General features: G+C 39.6%; 1 protein-coding gene across 1 annotated transcript; it reads left to right on the top strand.

The window, feature by feature from the left end:
- The first annotated feature begins 15,485 nt into the window (after positions 1-15,485).
- LOC135481323 (uncharacterized) lies at positions 15,486-16,139 on the top strand. Its single transcript, XM_064761163.1, has one exon. The coding sequence runs from the start codon at positions 15,486-15,488 to the stop codon at positions 16,137-16,139; it is 654 nt and encodes a 217-aa protein (XP_064617233.1).
- The last annotated feature ends 884 nt before the right edge of the window (positions 16,140-17,023 follow it).

Genomic DNA, 17,023 nt, shown 5'->3' with positions numbered 1-17,023 from the left:
AAATAAATAAATAAATAAATAATTAATTAAATAAACAAATCAATAAATACATGTTTTTACCTGTCATACCAGTGGTAAAGTAACGCCAAGGCATGTCGGATTTGGCTATACTTACTTGTTTGTATCTAATCTTCCTCCTTTTCCGGAGATCGTCGTCACCAACTTTATACCAGTTTTGTTGAACAATGAAACAATAACATCAGACTCTGTACCAGCCAACCTGGTTCCACATGTCTCAACGGTCAGCTGGTAAACTGAAATCAAATGAATATTTTGTTTAATTCTATATTTTTGAAAAAGAATTTCTGACGATCTATAATTGCACAATACGATTGCCTCTATCTGTACATCGCAGGGAAAACATCGGATCTTATACAATCTGTGTATAACTGTATAAACGATATCATTTTTCTCAGTATATTCCGGACAAATTGCTTATGTGAGTATATACATAAACGAAGTAAAACAGAAATATAGAAACGTTTAGACATTGTTAAAATAATTTGGGGGAAACCTGGATTTGCTAAACTTTTTCACCAGATACCAAGGACATGGTGTGGACAAATATAGGACTACATGTAGGTGAACAATTTTCCTTGTGTGGGAACACTACCTTGAACTTCCAAAGTAATAAGCAAAAGTGCACGAGTTACAACAAATTGATGAATGGCTTTTGATGTTGTTCAGCGGATGATAAATTATATTAATTTTCTCTCCGCCACTTTCCGTCTCCCCCAGACCCTTCAATTATCCCCCATCGACTGAAACAGTGGCTATCACACGGTACGAAACGGTTATCGCCGTTCAACTACAGTTTAAATGACAATCAGCATGCTTCCCTTGACAGTATGCGTTTTGTTCTAATTTCTACTTCCACACCACCATTATCCTAAATCTATTCTCCCTATGATATTACGCTCTTGAAACGAACATAAATTTTCAACATTTTCTTAGTGTCAAAATGAGAGATTATGCGGGCCACCGTTTATAAATGTTACAGGCGATTGATGATTGTTTGCGAGTTGTAACATAACCATATGAGATTGCAAGGTTTTTTTCACATCCTTCACATTACACGTGTTAAGTCTTAATTTTAAGTATGGTAGTGTTAGATTGCAATATTACACTTTACAGGGTGCTTTCCCTCCTCCACCATAGCCAAAATATTGTACAGGTTTGAAAGGGGTACAGCTGATGTCATGCGAAACATAGTGCCATTTTTTGGAGAAATCATGATTTCGCCTTACATGAATTTTACGCATCTTGTATATAGTCCCCCGGAGATTCCCCCAATAATACACTCTTGAACCAGCCATGCCTCAGTATGCTGAAAATAATTTTTGACATATTCTTTAACATCATACTCTTCGTTTCTTAGCATCATTTCATGTACCCTTTGACCTTATAACACCAACATACGCCTGCGGCTTTCGCTTCATATCTCTAACTCGCACTGTATTTCCCCTGACTAACTTGTAATTATGACGTCATACAATAGATACTCGAAATGGAGAAACATACCAGTAGAGACTCAGCCTCGTACTGGTTGTAATCATGATAAAGAGATTGAAGCTAGCCATCTCAACGCTGGGCCATATTGGCGCAAAGTTGTTTTGACAGCTGTCACCGTTGAGGTCAGCACAACAGGCTACTTAATTTCCGGACTGACCGATGGGACCAGCACAACAGACTACTTAATTTCCGGACTGACCGATAGCACTTTAAGAAAACTGTACTTTGAAGCCATGTTTACGCCCCAGCAGAATAGCTGACAAACTTCTCTGTAGTTTTATATGTTAGGCCACATCATATACTATATATTAAAACTTAAGAACCAATGTATCCTTCAAACATTAGGCCTACAATCAGATCAAGGCTTCCAGTTTCATCTTTCGAATGAGTAAAAACTGTGCGGGAGGTGTACTGTTAGAGGAGTTGTTTCCCGGGATTCAATGATAGCGTAGTATTTTAATTTATTAATATAGTTCAATGTTTGTCTGCCTCTTACTGAGTGTAGCTTTCCTCAACAATTACATACGTAATTATATTTAAGTACGTTTACCTGCAGTTCGCAGCTGTACGTTAAATATAGAACCAGTAGATACATGAATGCACCGCTATAATGCTGCACACAGGGATCGCTGGCCAGAACTAGTTGTGCATAGGCGAGACACACATACAGATAGTATATAAAACACATTTGTGTTAGCAAGCCTAGTTCAAGCACAAATACACAGATATACAACAAACAGATACGCTAGCAAACGCCAAAATATGCAGATACTACAACACTTAAAAAATTAATCCGTTAAATTTCAAAGAAAGTCTGTTATCGCAATGATGCAAGAATGTGTTCTGTTAATGTAGCAGATTATGTTGTTAAATGTGACACACATATTCTATTAGTTTAGCATAACCATTCTATTAGACTGGGAGGACATTATGTTGAATGTTACACAATATTGTGCTATAATAGCAGATACATTCTGCCATCACTCAGACAACACACTTTCTGTCGAATTAAACAGATTATTTTTTATAGTGCAGTGTGCACATCACAGTAACGTTTGCAAGAACCTTTCATGTGCAAATAGCTAATATGCACCATTTATTTACGTTTCTCAGCCTCTGTCATAGTTACACAAAAACACACATATCATAGAACACACAGTAATTTCGAACAAAAGTGTGCGGATAGTGTGGAATACATTATAGTGAATATAAACGAAATGATAAAATAAACTGTAAAACCAGTACACTATTTTCATTTAAACTTTCAGAATTTGTGATGCATCCTAGAAAAAATCATTTTAAGTGGGATAATATATGGTCGTCGTTTTGGACCACCTTTAAATGGAGTTTATGAAGGTCACATATCACTTTCTTTATAAGAATTTTCTTATTTGTCTATATAACATTTAAATATAATTGCCTTCTATAAACTCATCTACGATTCATTCCTTTGGTACTGTTCTAAAAGCATTTTATGAATTCTAGTCGCTAAAAATTATACGAAAGTCTTTGAAAAATATGATCTTGAAACCTAACCTCACAAAATAATTGCTTCTGAGGATTTCTTGATAAAAATAAAAATGTAAAAAATGATATGAAGCATTTCTGAACACAGTTCTCTGTTGCCCTTCATTTTGAGACTCTATATAAACTTGAAATTACAAAGGCACTTAAATATAAAGATTTGCATTTGGTAGGCAATACCATCATTTTAACAAACCCTTGAAAGCACGTATGCATCGAAGATAATATGCAACTCTCAGTTCGATAGCTGAGTCATATATACACATATATGCACACAAACTAACGAGAGCAAACTAATGCAAAAAAACAGAAGTCTCTCACCAATGCTATCGCGGTGAGTTCAAATCTATTTCATGCTGGCTTCCTCTCCGGCCGTATGCAGATGTTCGTGGGTTTCCCCATGGGCTCTGCCCAGTTTTTTCCGGGCCGCCGTCGTATATGTGAATTATTCGTTAGTTTGCGCAAATTGAGGTAATCAAAACGCAGCTGTTTCCGGTTACTTCATCTGATCCATGCCTTGCTTTATAGTGTACACGGGAACATTCATTTTCATTACTATTTACGCAGTCCACATATCAACTTAACCTCAGAAATACATATCCAACATCTAACTATCGCGTGGGTACCATGCCATACCGCCACATGCAACTTGCATTTCTGTCTTCTACATATGAAAATGTCAGCCTATAATGAACGTAACGTTTTTGCTCTGGTTGCTGGTAGTGATGTCATAACATTTCGTTACTTTGATAACCACCAGCGGGGTAAGGGGTTACACTGGGCAAACAGCTTTGGCTTGTATCGAACACGGACATGAATATGCAGAGATTTATAATGCATCGTCAGTCTAAAATGTCTGTGTAACAGTATTATCCATTAAGTGCTCCTTCATCTTTCAGTCCAATACTGAACAGAACTTGGACCAATAGCCCGAATTGGGCATTTGTTACTGTAACCACATGTACTTTGGGTATGACGGACGCGACATCGTGTTTCCGGTTGCTCTAACATGGCGCATCGCTTGGCAGCGTGAGAGTTCCTGGTTAAAAATTTACCTTCAGAGTTACCAGGCACGTCATAAAATTGTCTGGTCTTTTACGTTTGTTTAAATCCCTCTTCCTAAATAGCTCAGGTTATATTATTTGTTGTCTTTTCTAAAAATAAAATCTTAAGCAAATATTTACACAGCCCAGATATCATACAACTTGGTTATACTGGCAGGCGTTCCGCACACTAAAAATTGCCAGAGTATGTCAGATAGAGTTCCCTATGAGAGTACCTATTCTACACAACCATACAAATGATAAGAAAAACTACATATATACTATGTACGTCAAAAAGATTTTATGTACTCAGAGCATGTATGCCACACACAGTTACACGTTAGAAAGTCATGCAGCCCTGCGGATGGTATGCAAAAGAAATTACCTCAGCAATTCAGAAAATGTGCCACACACAGTCATACGTTAGAAAGTCAAGCAGCCCGGCGGATGGTATGCAAAATAAATTACATTAGCCATACAGACAACGCGCCACGCACAGTTATACGTTAGAGAGTTATGCAGCCATGTGGATGGTACGCAAAAGAAATTACATTAGTCATATGGACAACGTGCCACACACAGTCACACCTTAGAAAGTCATGCAGCCATTCGGATGGTATGCAAAAGAAATTACATTAGCCATACAGACAACGTGCCACGCACAGTTACACATTAGAGAGTCATGCAGCCATCTGGATGGGACGCAAAAGAAATTACCTTAGCCATACAGACAACGTGCCACACAAAGTTACACGGTAGAGAGTCATGCAGCCATCCGGATGGGAAGCAAAAGAAATTACCTTAGCCATAAGGACAACGAGCCACACACTGTCACACGTTAGAAATCCATGCAGCCATGCGGATGGTATGCAAAAGAAATTACCTTAGCCATACAGACAACGTGCCACGCACAGTGACACTTTAGAGAGTCATGCAGCCATGCGGATGGTGTGCAAAATAAATTGCCTTAGCTATACAGACAAGGTGCCACGCACACTGACACCTTAGAGAGTCTTGCAGCCCTGCAGATGGCATGCAAAAGAAATTATCTTAGCCATACATACAGCGTGCCACACATCGTTACACGTTACAAACCCAAACTTTTCAAATATTCGAGAGGAAAATCGACCGCTCAACTCTGCCGTTACCAGCCGGAAGTTCCGCTCTTGAATGAGCTGGGGCGTTATGGCCACCATTTTTATCCTTGACACTGGTATTCTCTGCAACACAAATGCCTCTGAAATTCACCAGTGTATCTACGTTGTATTTAGCGAATAGATTTAGCCCTTCGTATAGCTTGTCGATACCCTCGGAACTCAGGGCAAGTTTTCTTATTTTAGGGTCGTCTTTGGAAAAATTATACGCGTCTGGTTTATCGTTTACGATTTCCCCGGTTGACGAAACGATAGCCAGAACAGACATTCTGTCCTTCAGGCAGACCGGAAAGGCGACGTCGAAGCACAACACTCCGTCCTCACTTCCGGTCATATTGAGGCTCTTGCTGAGGGACTCTTCGTCGATGGACCCGGTACACCCGGTCTTTAAAATCGAACGTTAATGTCGGCCATGCTTGACGAAAAGATAAAGAAAATCATCCTACAATTCAAGAAAATCAAAGTTCTTTCAGTAAATACAAAAATGTGTAGATGTGTAGAATTTCTGTTGTTACGTGTCACTAACGAAAGGCAAGTTTGGTAGCGAGCATGACCTTCACAGATTATTAAATACACAAACAAAGTGAAGTCTCATGTCTTGGGTCATAAAACTAGTACAGAGAGGCGGGACACGTGGTATCAGCTTATAGCAGAGAAGAGGGCGCTTGAGTTCAGCAGATATGGCGGCGCTCAATTTCCCCTTCAATACTCATATAGACGACAAAATGTGGATACTATGGATTATTAGAGCTATACATTACCTGCACCAATGCCCGGGCAGATTTCTTTAAATACAATGTCCTTAAGACAAAGGAGAATAGATGAAAGTCACATGCAGATATATGTCTACATCTATGTTATGTTCTTTGACAATGTAGGAAATAAGTTTATGTGGTTCATGTAAACGCTACTGAGATGGATTATCTGTTTGCATAGTGTGACGTTTGTTTTTACTTTATAAACTATATGTGAGAGTGTATATCACCTGGTCAAGTGGAGCACAGGGAACAAAGATTGTACTTCGTTTATTTTTGACTGTAATTTAATGACAAAACGTTTTCACATATACAATGGGGATCAGTATTGTGGCTGGAGGCAACCGGACTGACGGGTTTAACCATAGACCTTTGGCAAGTCACTGAAAAACTTATCCGTGTTTGACGTAGACCTACCGATGCAGTTTACTGGCGGAGAAAAAGTTGTCTTCAACGAACGTTGCAGTGCGTAAGCTGTAAAGGAGTACCATCAACTCCTAATTTTCACCAGCCCATAAAAAGCGGGGAAATTCACAAAGTAATTCCTGTCAAACGTTGGCTTTGAACCTGCATATACGGTGTGCGTCCCATAGGATGGAAACACAAGCACTTTAAACACTCCGCCACGGCCAGTTCTCAGCATGGGATGTAAGTTCACCGTTACCCAACATGAATCGATTTTATGTGCCTATGTAGAGTTACAGATTCTGTTGAACTAGCGAGAGCTAATTTTTTACACAACCCTGGCAGCCAGATCACTCCAAATGAAATTTAAAACGGTGATTATACATTATCCATTATATATTATTATCACCTACTAATTAATGGGGGATGAAGCTCATAATTACAGAAACAAGGAAGGATTTACAATAACACAGGCATACATATATGCTGCACATGTATCGATAGAAATGGTAATAATAGTGACGGCTCATGTTGTTTCCTCCCCGCGTCCACTACACAACACCCTGCCCATCCCTTCCCCAGCCTTTGCCCGTATCTCGATAGTGCCTTATTTTGCTTTAGTTTAACATAACCATTCCATTAGATTAGGAGAATATTATGTTGATTATGACACAATATTGTGCTATAATAGCAGATACATTCTGGCATCACTCAGACAACACACTTTCTCTCTTCCAGAGTATGTCAGATACAGTTCTGATATAGAGTATCTTTCCTACACAACCATTCACATGATGAGAAAAACAGACTATATACGTCAATAAGGTTTCTGTACTCCGAGCATGCGTTCCACACACAGTCAGACGCTAGAAACTTTATTTTATGCAGATGGTGTGTAAAAGAAATTAACTTAGCCATACAGACAACCTGCCACACACAGTCACACGTTAGAGGGTCAATTACTTGCAGATGGCATGTGAATAAAATTACCTTGGCCATACAGACAATCTGCAACACACAGTCACACGTTAGAAAGTCCATTTTATGTAGGCGGTTTTCTAAAGAAATTACCTTAGCAATACAGATAACGTGCAACACACAGTCCCTTGTTAGGGAGTCAATTTCTTGTAGATGGCATTTGAAAGAAATTACCTTGGCCATACAAACAACGTGCTAGATACAGTCACACGTTAGAAAATTTATTTCATGCAGATGGTATGCCAAATAATTAAGTTAGAAATACAGACAACGTGCTAGATACAGTCACACGTCAGAAAGTCTGTTTCATGAAGATAGTATGTAAAAGAAAGTGCCTTAGCAAGACAAACAACATGCCCCACACAATCACACGTTAGAAAGTCAGTTTCATGCAGATAGTATGTAAAATAAAGTATCTTGGCCAAAGACACAACGTAGCACCCACAGTACCCCTTTGGAAAGTCAATTTAATGTAAATGGTATGTAAAAAAAAGAACCTTGTCCATACAGACAACGTGCCACACACAGTCACACGTTAGAAATTCTATTTCTATTTGGGAAAGAAATTGCCTTGACCATGCAGACAACCTGCCACACACCGTCACACTTTTATACAGAAAATAAAGTACCTTAGCTATACAGACAACATGTCACACAGAGTCACCTGCTAGAAATTGAACTTCATGCAGATGGTATGCAAACGAAAATAACTTAGCAATACACACAACGTGACACATACAGTCACACCTTAGAAAGTTAATTTCATGCAAATGGGCTATGCAAAAGAAATTACCTTAACATTACAGACAGCCTGCCACACAGAGTCACACGTTAGGAAGTCTATTTTTGCCACTTAACAAGAACGTGCCACAGAAAATCACACGTTAGAAACTTAATTTTTTGCAGGTGGTGTGTAAAAGAAATTACCTACCAATAGATATAATGTGTCGCACACAGTCGCACGTTGGAATGTCAATTTCATGCAGATGGCATGCAAAAAAAATTACCTTACTCATACAGACAACGTGCCACACACAGTCACACGTTAGAAAGTCTATTTAATGCCACTTAACGAGAACGTGCCACACACAGTCACACTTTAGAAAGTATTTTTTATGCAGGTGGAATGCAAAAGTAATTACCTTAGCAATTCAGACAACGTGCCACACACGGTCTCGCTGGAAAGTATTTTCACAGGGAAATATGCAAATTTTATAAGAAAACATAAAAAATAAGGACATGTAGCCAGCTACAAAATAACTAATTTGCACACTTGTGAAATTTATTTTCTTTGTGTCTAGCATCTGCTGGGCCTTTAAGGTTATTAGGGAATTTGGGAGAGCTACTGGCGGCTTCAGTGTAAAATCCAATGCTTTGTTTCTTGTTTACAAATAGAGTATAACAGTTTAATCATCAGACTTTAAACATACAAAGATATTGCTTCTGTACTTTTCACCTGTGAAGCAGAAACGTTCTTCCGTAACATCACTAGTAAATTTCGGGAAAAAATGCAGGTGCTCAGATTTTGATCGTATTTTTGCAAAGTGAGCCAAAATGTCGAGTTTAAAGCAATATAAAAAAGAAAAGCTTTTGTGTTTACTTCTACAGTTGAAGCATTTTTGACATTAACGCAGTACATGTGTTGTCCTATCATTTCAGTAGCTTAAAAATGTAACTGTTTTCTGCCACGTAATATGCGAATGTCAGCAAAATGCAACTGTTCGGAATTTTAATACTGCAAACGTATACACTCGAAATAAAACCACGTGATCAGTAGAATAAACTACGTCCGGTAGCATGTTTGTTACCTTCAAATTCAAATTCAACCATTTTTCGTCACGCAACAAATATGATAATAAATGTATTTTCAAGAATTTTTAGGGTGTGAAAACGGTTTGTGCAAAGTGATCTTGCGTCATGCTTTTTCTATCAGCATATTACATTCTAACTTTCTCTGTTTGGTGGATCTAGACACCCAAGCCATCCCCTCTGCAATAACTGTGTAGCTCATGTAATCAACCCAGTGTTGGAATTAATTAACTCACAAGGGCAACCACACCCCTTCCCCAGACTCCCCCCACCCCACAAAAAAGACAAATAAAAAAATCCCTGGAAGAATAAGAATTGGTTCCAACTTACCAACTTTATCTTCAGAAGACATAACAGAATATCCCATCAACAAAAGGCAAGGGAACAGCAGGGAGATCGATGCTTTGTTCACACCCATGTCTCCGTTTGTGCATGAGTGCCAGTGTCTGATCAGCAGTTTATTCACTATAAGGTGAACACTTTATAGTTTTCCGAGCTGTATAGTCCGGAAGCGATCATGTACGTTGAAAGAAATTGTCGTCAAAAAGCCAAGCAGTCGTGGATTTTGAATTTGAATGAAATTGAAAGTTTTCGGAGAAAGCAGAAGGGTTTCCTCACTGAACAAACCTTAGCTGAAAACTGGGCACGATGACTAACTGTAGTTATCTTGAGCAGGGTTATCAGGCAGAAGGTTACCTCATGAGACACAAGTTCAGGCTGAAACCTGGACACTGTGGCCAACTCTAGTTATCTTCAGGAAGGTTATCATGTATATGGCAGACGTTTAGACTGAAATCTGGACACGATGACCAACTGTAGTTATCCTGCAGGGAGGGTTATCAGGCAGGGCGTTTTCACGTGAGACAGGCATTTAGGCAGAAACCTAAACACGATGACCATCTGTAGTTATCCTGCGGAGGGTTATCACGAAGAAGGTTTCCCCGTGGGACAGACGTTTGGGCGGAAACCTGAACACGATGACCAACTGTAGTTATCCTGCAAAAGGTTCTCGTGGTTTCACGTGATAAGTTGTACTGAACTGGGACACTGACAATCTACACTAAAAATATTTACACAAGTTCTGTATATTTATTTTATACGATAAAATAAGATACGGACAGAACAGCCGAGATTTCCTGGAAGGCTGACTGGTTGCACTAATAATGACATCATGTGACGCGATTAGCAAATAGATATGTCACCTTGTTATCAGTCTCAAAAGAGTTATGTCCTGAAAGCACAATTATAGCATCTGAATTCAGGGCTAATGCCAACAATTTTTGATAATACGTGTGAGCTGATTATGTTTTATTTTCCTTGAAATACGGACTTCAGCCGTTTGAAATTCGAATCAACTGGAAACAAAATTTGAATAAATTTGATGTATATCATCAAGACTCATATCATAATAACAGGTTAACATAAGCATATACAATTATTTACCGGCCGTAAGTGGGAAGGCCTCCAGCAACCTGCGGATGGTCGTGGATTTCCCCAAGGCTCTGCCTGGTTTCATCCCACCATAATGCTGGCTGCCGTCGTATAAGTGAAATATTCTTGAGTACAACGAAAAACACCAATAAAAAAAAATCAAATAAAATTATTCATATCCATATAACTTTAATGATTGAAAGTTAATTTTTGATACATAGCTCATTTCTAAGTGACATGTGAAGAAGAAATGTTTTTTTATACATTTTAACTAGTTATTTATTTATGCAAATTTTAAAGCTGCATTTCAATTTGTAATCGATTCCACAACCCGCAATCATGGTGCACGTATGCTCCGAATGATGATCTAGTCTTTGCTCAATGAAGTCTCAAGTTCGAATCCAACTCTTTTGAATAAAGATGGGGGAAGTGCAAATCCAGTCGCCACTTTTGTGGACGAGGCTTAATGAAGAGCGGTTTGTAGGCCTTTACCTGTCAAATTGTGCTGATATTCCTCATACAAGTGAAGTAGTCTTTAATGCGTCGTAATACACCAGTCGCACGTAGGTTATAAAGGGTCGGAAATAATCATAAAACATTGCCGTGAGCCTATAATTTATTAAGAATATTTCACTTGTGGGAAAACCCCACGACCATCCGCAGGTTGCCGCAAGATTTTATACGTGATACGTGGAAGACAGCATTAGCTGGACTTGAACTCACAGCGATCGCATTGGCGAGAGGCTCCGGGGTCATCACACAGCACTAGCGCGCTAACCGACTGAGCCACGGAAGACTAGTGAGCCTATAATGAGTCGAACATTGACAATGTAGCCCAGTGGTTAAACTTTTTTGTCTTTCAGTCCCAAGACACATGAAGTCGTAAGACTGTGGAGACTATTGTTTATTGGTCAGTGGAAGGGCAGAGATGGCTTGTGTGTTCGATTCAAAACTGCAATGGATGATTAGTCGATCTTTCTATTTGCATCATGGCAGGGATTCTAATGTCTGGTTCTTAGTTTGAATCGTGTTTAACGTCACATTCAACATCATTTCGATCATATCACGACGGTGTCTCCTTGTAGCACACCGGACCGAACACCCACATAATTATAGTGCTGCCTGACTGTAAGGCCATGCCGAAGACAACAGACATGCTGCCCGACCCAGTCACATTATTCTAACACGGGACAAAACAGTACTTGGTCCATTCATCTTACACTCAGTGCCAAGTGAGATAAGAACTACGTTACTGATGTCAAAGTTTTTGGTATTGATTCGAGTCGGTATTGAGCCCGGGATATACCCTTCACCACGTCACAGCAACATGTGGATTTTAATGTAAAACTGCATGAGATTTTTTGAACAATGTATAGTGTATTTGAGACGTCATAATCCACCCCATCTTAACGTCCTCATGAGCTTTATTTACTGGAAGTCGCCGTTTAAAGGGATACACAATTGACACTGATTGGCTACTATGGACAAAGGGTTTACTGAGTTTTGCCTTTCAGCCTTGGTCACGCTTGAATAGATATGCCCCATCTAAAATCCAGCTTAGGATAGGCATGGCCTGGACTTGATTATCCCTCAGTGCAGCCAATCAGAATCGATTCTGTATACCTTTAACTTCATAGTGCCAGAATCTACGGAAACCGGATGCGGCCATGCTAGCTTTTGCCACAACCCGTCAACAGCTATATTCGAACAACACAGCAAGACTGAGCGACATTCCGAGGACAATCTGTCGAGAAACTCATGCAAATCTCGCACCCGTTATCGACCGAATCTTTCCTGCTCGCTGAAATTTCGCTCTGCGTTGATTTCTCGACCAAATCTCGTCTAAATCCCGACAGAAACTTGACAGTGTAGTTTTTCCTGACAGATCATGGTCTGATTAATCTCGTCACAATGTTGTGATGTTTGGTAAATAAAGACTGTTTTATACTTTACACGACACTGATCACATTCGTGAGTAGAAATAGAGTACCTGGCGCAAATCACCAAGCAAGTCCGACCATACCAATTTACTGACGAACTTTCCCCTTATTGGTGGAAGACAAGTGGCCTTTAACGAAAGTTAGACTGTGTAAACAGCCAGAGCTCTAGAAACAGTGAGAGCGAAATAATTCACAAATTCCCTGTCTAAAGCCGGGTTTGAGCCCGAACCTTGTTCAAGGCAAATGTCCGCTCCGTTGCACACGAGGAATATACTGTGTTGCAATAGTGCTGCTATTTGGGCTCTTTGACAACGCAGCACATGGAGTGAGTTGTTGAATGAGCGCTTGGGCTTTAACGTCATACTTAACAGTTTTCCAGTCTTGTGACTACGAAGGACATAACCGACTTTATTTACTTAAATGGATGTTACTCACCATTAAGCTTATACTTGTGCCACAATTACAATAAACACAGATAGTGTGTAAAAGGTGCTGAGTACTATCGAGATACGGGCAAAGGCTGGGGAAGGGATGGGCAGGGTGTTGCGCTGTGGAAGGGAGAAGAAACAACATGAGCTGTCACTATTGTTATAATTTCTACCAATACATGTTCAGTGTATATGTGTGCCCTGTGTTATCGTAAATCCTTCTTTCTTTCTGTAATTATGAGCTTTACCGGCCTTTAACAAGTGATTGGTATTTTATGATTATAATATATAATGGATAACGTATAATTATCGTTTTAAATTTCATTTAGAAAGATCTCGCTGACAGCGTTGTGTAAAACAATTAGCTCTAGCTAGTTCAACAGAATCTCTAGCTCTGCATAGGTAAATAAAACCGATTTATGTTGGGTGATTCTTCAATAGGACGAACGGTAAACTTCCATCCCATGCTGAGAAGTGGCCGTGGCCGAGTGTTTAAAGTGTATGTGTTTCCATCCTATGGGACACACACCGTATAGGCAGGTTCTAACCCTATGTTTGATATGAATTACTTTTACTCCTTTACCACCAGTGAACAGTATGGTGTGCCTATCTGTTGGTCTACGTCAAACATGGAAAAGTTCGTCAGTAACTTGTCGACATTCTATGGTTAGACATGTGCAGCCGGCTTTCCCCATCCACAAAACTGTCCCCTATCGTATATGTGAAAACTTTTTTCTCATTAAATTACAGTTAAAAATAAATGAAATACAAATCCTTGTTCACTGTGCTCCACTTCACCAGGTGATATACTGTCCCACGAATAGATTATAAAGTAAAACCAAAGGTCACACTAAAAACATAAAAGTATGACCTACATTGTCAAAGAACATAACATAAACGTAGACATATACCTGCCTGTGAGTTTAGTCTGTTCTCCTATATCTTAAGGACGCTGTGTTAAAGAAATCTCCCCGGGCATTGGTGCAGGTAATGTAGTTACAATAATCGATATCATACATATTTTGTCGTGTACATGAGTATTAAAGGGGGAGAGTAAGTGTCCCCAGATTTGCAGTCCTCAAGCGCCCTGTTCACTGCTACAAGCTTATATCACATGCCCCGCCTGTCTGTAATAGTTTTATCACCCAAGATATGGGACTTCACTGTGTTTGTTTCAACATGTCGCCTATATTTAACAATCTGTAAAAGTCTTGCGCTCTACCAAACTTGCCTTTCGTCAGTGACACGGAACGCCAGAAGTTCTACACATCTATGCGTTGGAGGTTTGTACTGTCGCAAGAAAAAAAATGAAATTAGACTAGTTTTTTTCATTAAACGAGGCAAAGGAATCAGTACTCGGTGATGCTTAGTCCACCAACAGAGTCATGACTAATGCAGGAATACAGTATAGTGGAAAACTTACAGCAACCAGAGTAAGCCAGAATGGCGACCAAAGTGCGATAATTAACAAATGGTCACAGCTAAACGATGACATACGGCCTTATGTCAACTCACCTGAGTTAGGCTTTATAACCTTCTAACCATTCGTGCAAATGCTTAAAGTGCCACTCTGGTCAGAATACAAACTGAGTAGAAATACAGTGATATGAAAGAAATCCTACGGAGTAACCCTAACACTATGTTTCAGTAGGATTTTGATGAATAACACTATTTAACCCATATAACTGAAGATTCCTTGAAATACAAAATCTTCGGCTGTGTCCCCTATGACGTCGAATCAGGCAGATGTGACGTTGAGTAAGGCCTTTATGTTGGGATGACGTCAAAAGGCGTTTGAAAGGGCAGTGTCATTTGTGGATATACGCCAGCGATTGATGAAGTCCTTTTTCGCGGGTGACTTCACACAGGCATAGTGGAAGGGACAGAAATATCTTCTATCCGTATACTCTGATGAAACGTACAACATCGGTTTTAATTCACTGCAATATTTTCACAATTTAGGAAAGGAGTTCAGACTGTCCCAGTCTTTATCAATTCACCTTGCGTTTAGGACAGATGTTTTGACACCAAAGTAGCTCTTTAAATAGCACCAAAGCAAATTACATGGAGACACCCCCCACCCCAAACCCCCAACGTGGCTTGAACTGAAAACTCGGTTTATCGGTTTGTCACACCCAATGTGTCCGAATATGGGAAACTTTTGTGTGCTCGTTCATTTCTTAGATCCTCAAATCAAATTCGAAACGCGGCGTGTTACATATATAAGTTTGACACAGTGGCATAAAGAGTTGAATATATTCTCTGGATTTGCCTGTCTAACCGGCACTCGTGTGATAATTGCTGCAAACCTTTGGCAAAAATTAAATAGTCCACTGAAATAGAGTTTTTAATCATGGATAAATTAAACAACAAACACAATCTTTATCATCAAACACGTCTCCACTTATATCTTCACTTATTTTTCATGAAGGCTTCTTTGTATTTACTGAAACGACTTTGATCTCCTTGCATTCCAAGATGATTTTCTTTATCTATTTCATCAAGCATGGCCGACATTGAGGTTCGAATGTTGTGTGCTGACGACGAAGACCGGGTGCGCCAGTTCGTGTGTATCGAGTTCATCGACAAAGAGCCGCTCAGCAAGAGCCTCAATATGACCGGAAGTGAGGACGGAGTGTTGTGGTTCGACGTCGCCTTTCCAGTCTGTCTGAAGGACAGATTGTCTGTTCTGGCTATCGATTCGTCAACCGGGGAAATCGTCGGCCTTCGGTTTGCAGCCATAGTGTACAAAGATAAACCAGACGCGTATAATTTTTCCAAAGACGACCCTAAGATGAGAAAACTTGCCCTAAATTACGAGATTACTGACAAGCTATACGAAGGGCTAAATCTGTTCGCTAAATACAACGTTGACACACTGGTGAATTTCAGAGGCATTTGTGTTGCAGAGAAATACCAGCGTCAAGGAATCGGGACAAAAATGGTGGCCAAAACGCTCCAGCTCATTCAAGAGCGGAACTTCAGGTTGGTAACGGCAGAGTCGAGCGGTCGATTTTCCTCTCGAATATTTGAAAAGTTTGGATTTGAAAAACTTGTACAACACGATTATAACTCATTATTCTTAGACGGAGAACCGTTGAACATGACAGACGAATTAAGGTTTCATCAAGGAATTTCCCTGCATGTAAAGATTATGTAAATTTAGAAATAGTCCAACATCTGGGAACTTCTCAGTTCTGGCTGAAATTCTCTAGGCTGAGGTGATCAATTCAAAATTGTGTACTGTGATGAATAGCATATTGGCGTAAAACTTCTCTACTCGGAAGCATTATAATGATATGATACCACCTGAATTTGAAGAATGTGCCTCGTTTACGTAGTAAGGAAATATCTTCTAGAGTTAACACGTGACGGATACCGCGTGTAAGCCTACATGAAGATAACGGACAGCACAATCATGACAATCCTTCGAAATGTAATTGACGCAGATATTCCTTCTTAAGGTAGGGAACCATTTTAAATCTGAAATGAGAGATTTTCTGTATCCCGTTGACAACACAGCAATGCTATCCAAACACGCCTTCAAACAATCCGCCTGTTTGTGTTGTAGAAAGTTGAATTCTATGTTTCGTGCTTTGTTAAGGCACGACAGATTTTTGTTTTTGTTTTATTTACAAATGCTATGTCATGGTTGGAGGAATCTGATAACGAAGATACTGATAGGGGTACGGCCATGTCAGTGTGGGATTCCCCATAGCCTTGTTCCATAAATAGCCAACATTTTGCGAAAACGAGGCTGTCATGATGAAAAGGGAGATTTGCCAGCCACCAGTAAGGAAGCTACCTCGGAAGCAATGGCGGTGATATGTAGGTCTACTTGACTTTCAATCAAATCGGCTCACACCTGTGGACTAGTTTAGAAAATCTCTTAGATGTTCATTCTGGGCCAGTGCTTGATTGCTATAGGGCCTTATAAATGTTTTTTTTTTTCTCAGACTTACAATGGCAGACTATAAATAAATTATACCAATTTTTTTCTACAACTTTAAGTTACGATTGTTGTATTTGACTGGATGAAGCCTC

This window comes from Liolophura sinensis, unplaced genomic scaffold (assembly GCF_032854445.1).
Source record: "Liolophura sinensis isolate JHLJ2023 unplaced genomic scaffold, CUHK_Ljap_v2 scaffold_21, whole genome shotgun sequence".
Classification (NCBI taxonomy): Eukaryota; Metazoa; Mollusca; class Polyplacophora; order Chitonida; family Chitonidae; genus Liolophura; species Liolophura sinensis.
The sequence above is the reverse complement of the archived record's forward strand: the minus strand, read 5'-3'. Positions and strand labels throughout refer to the sequence as shown.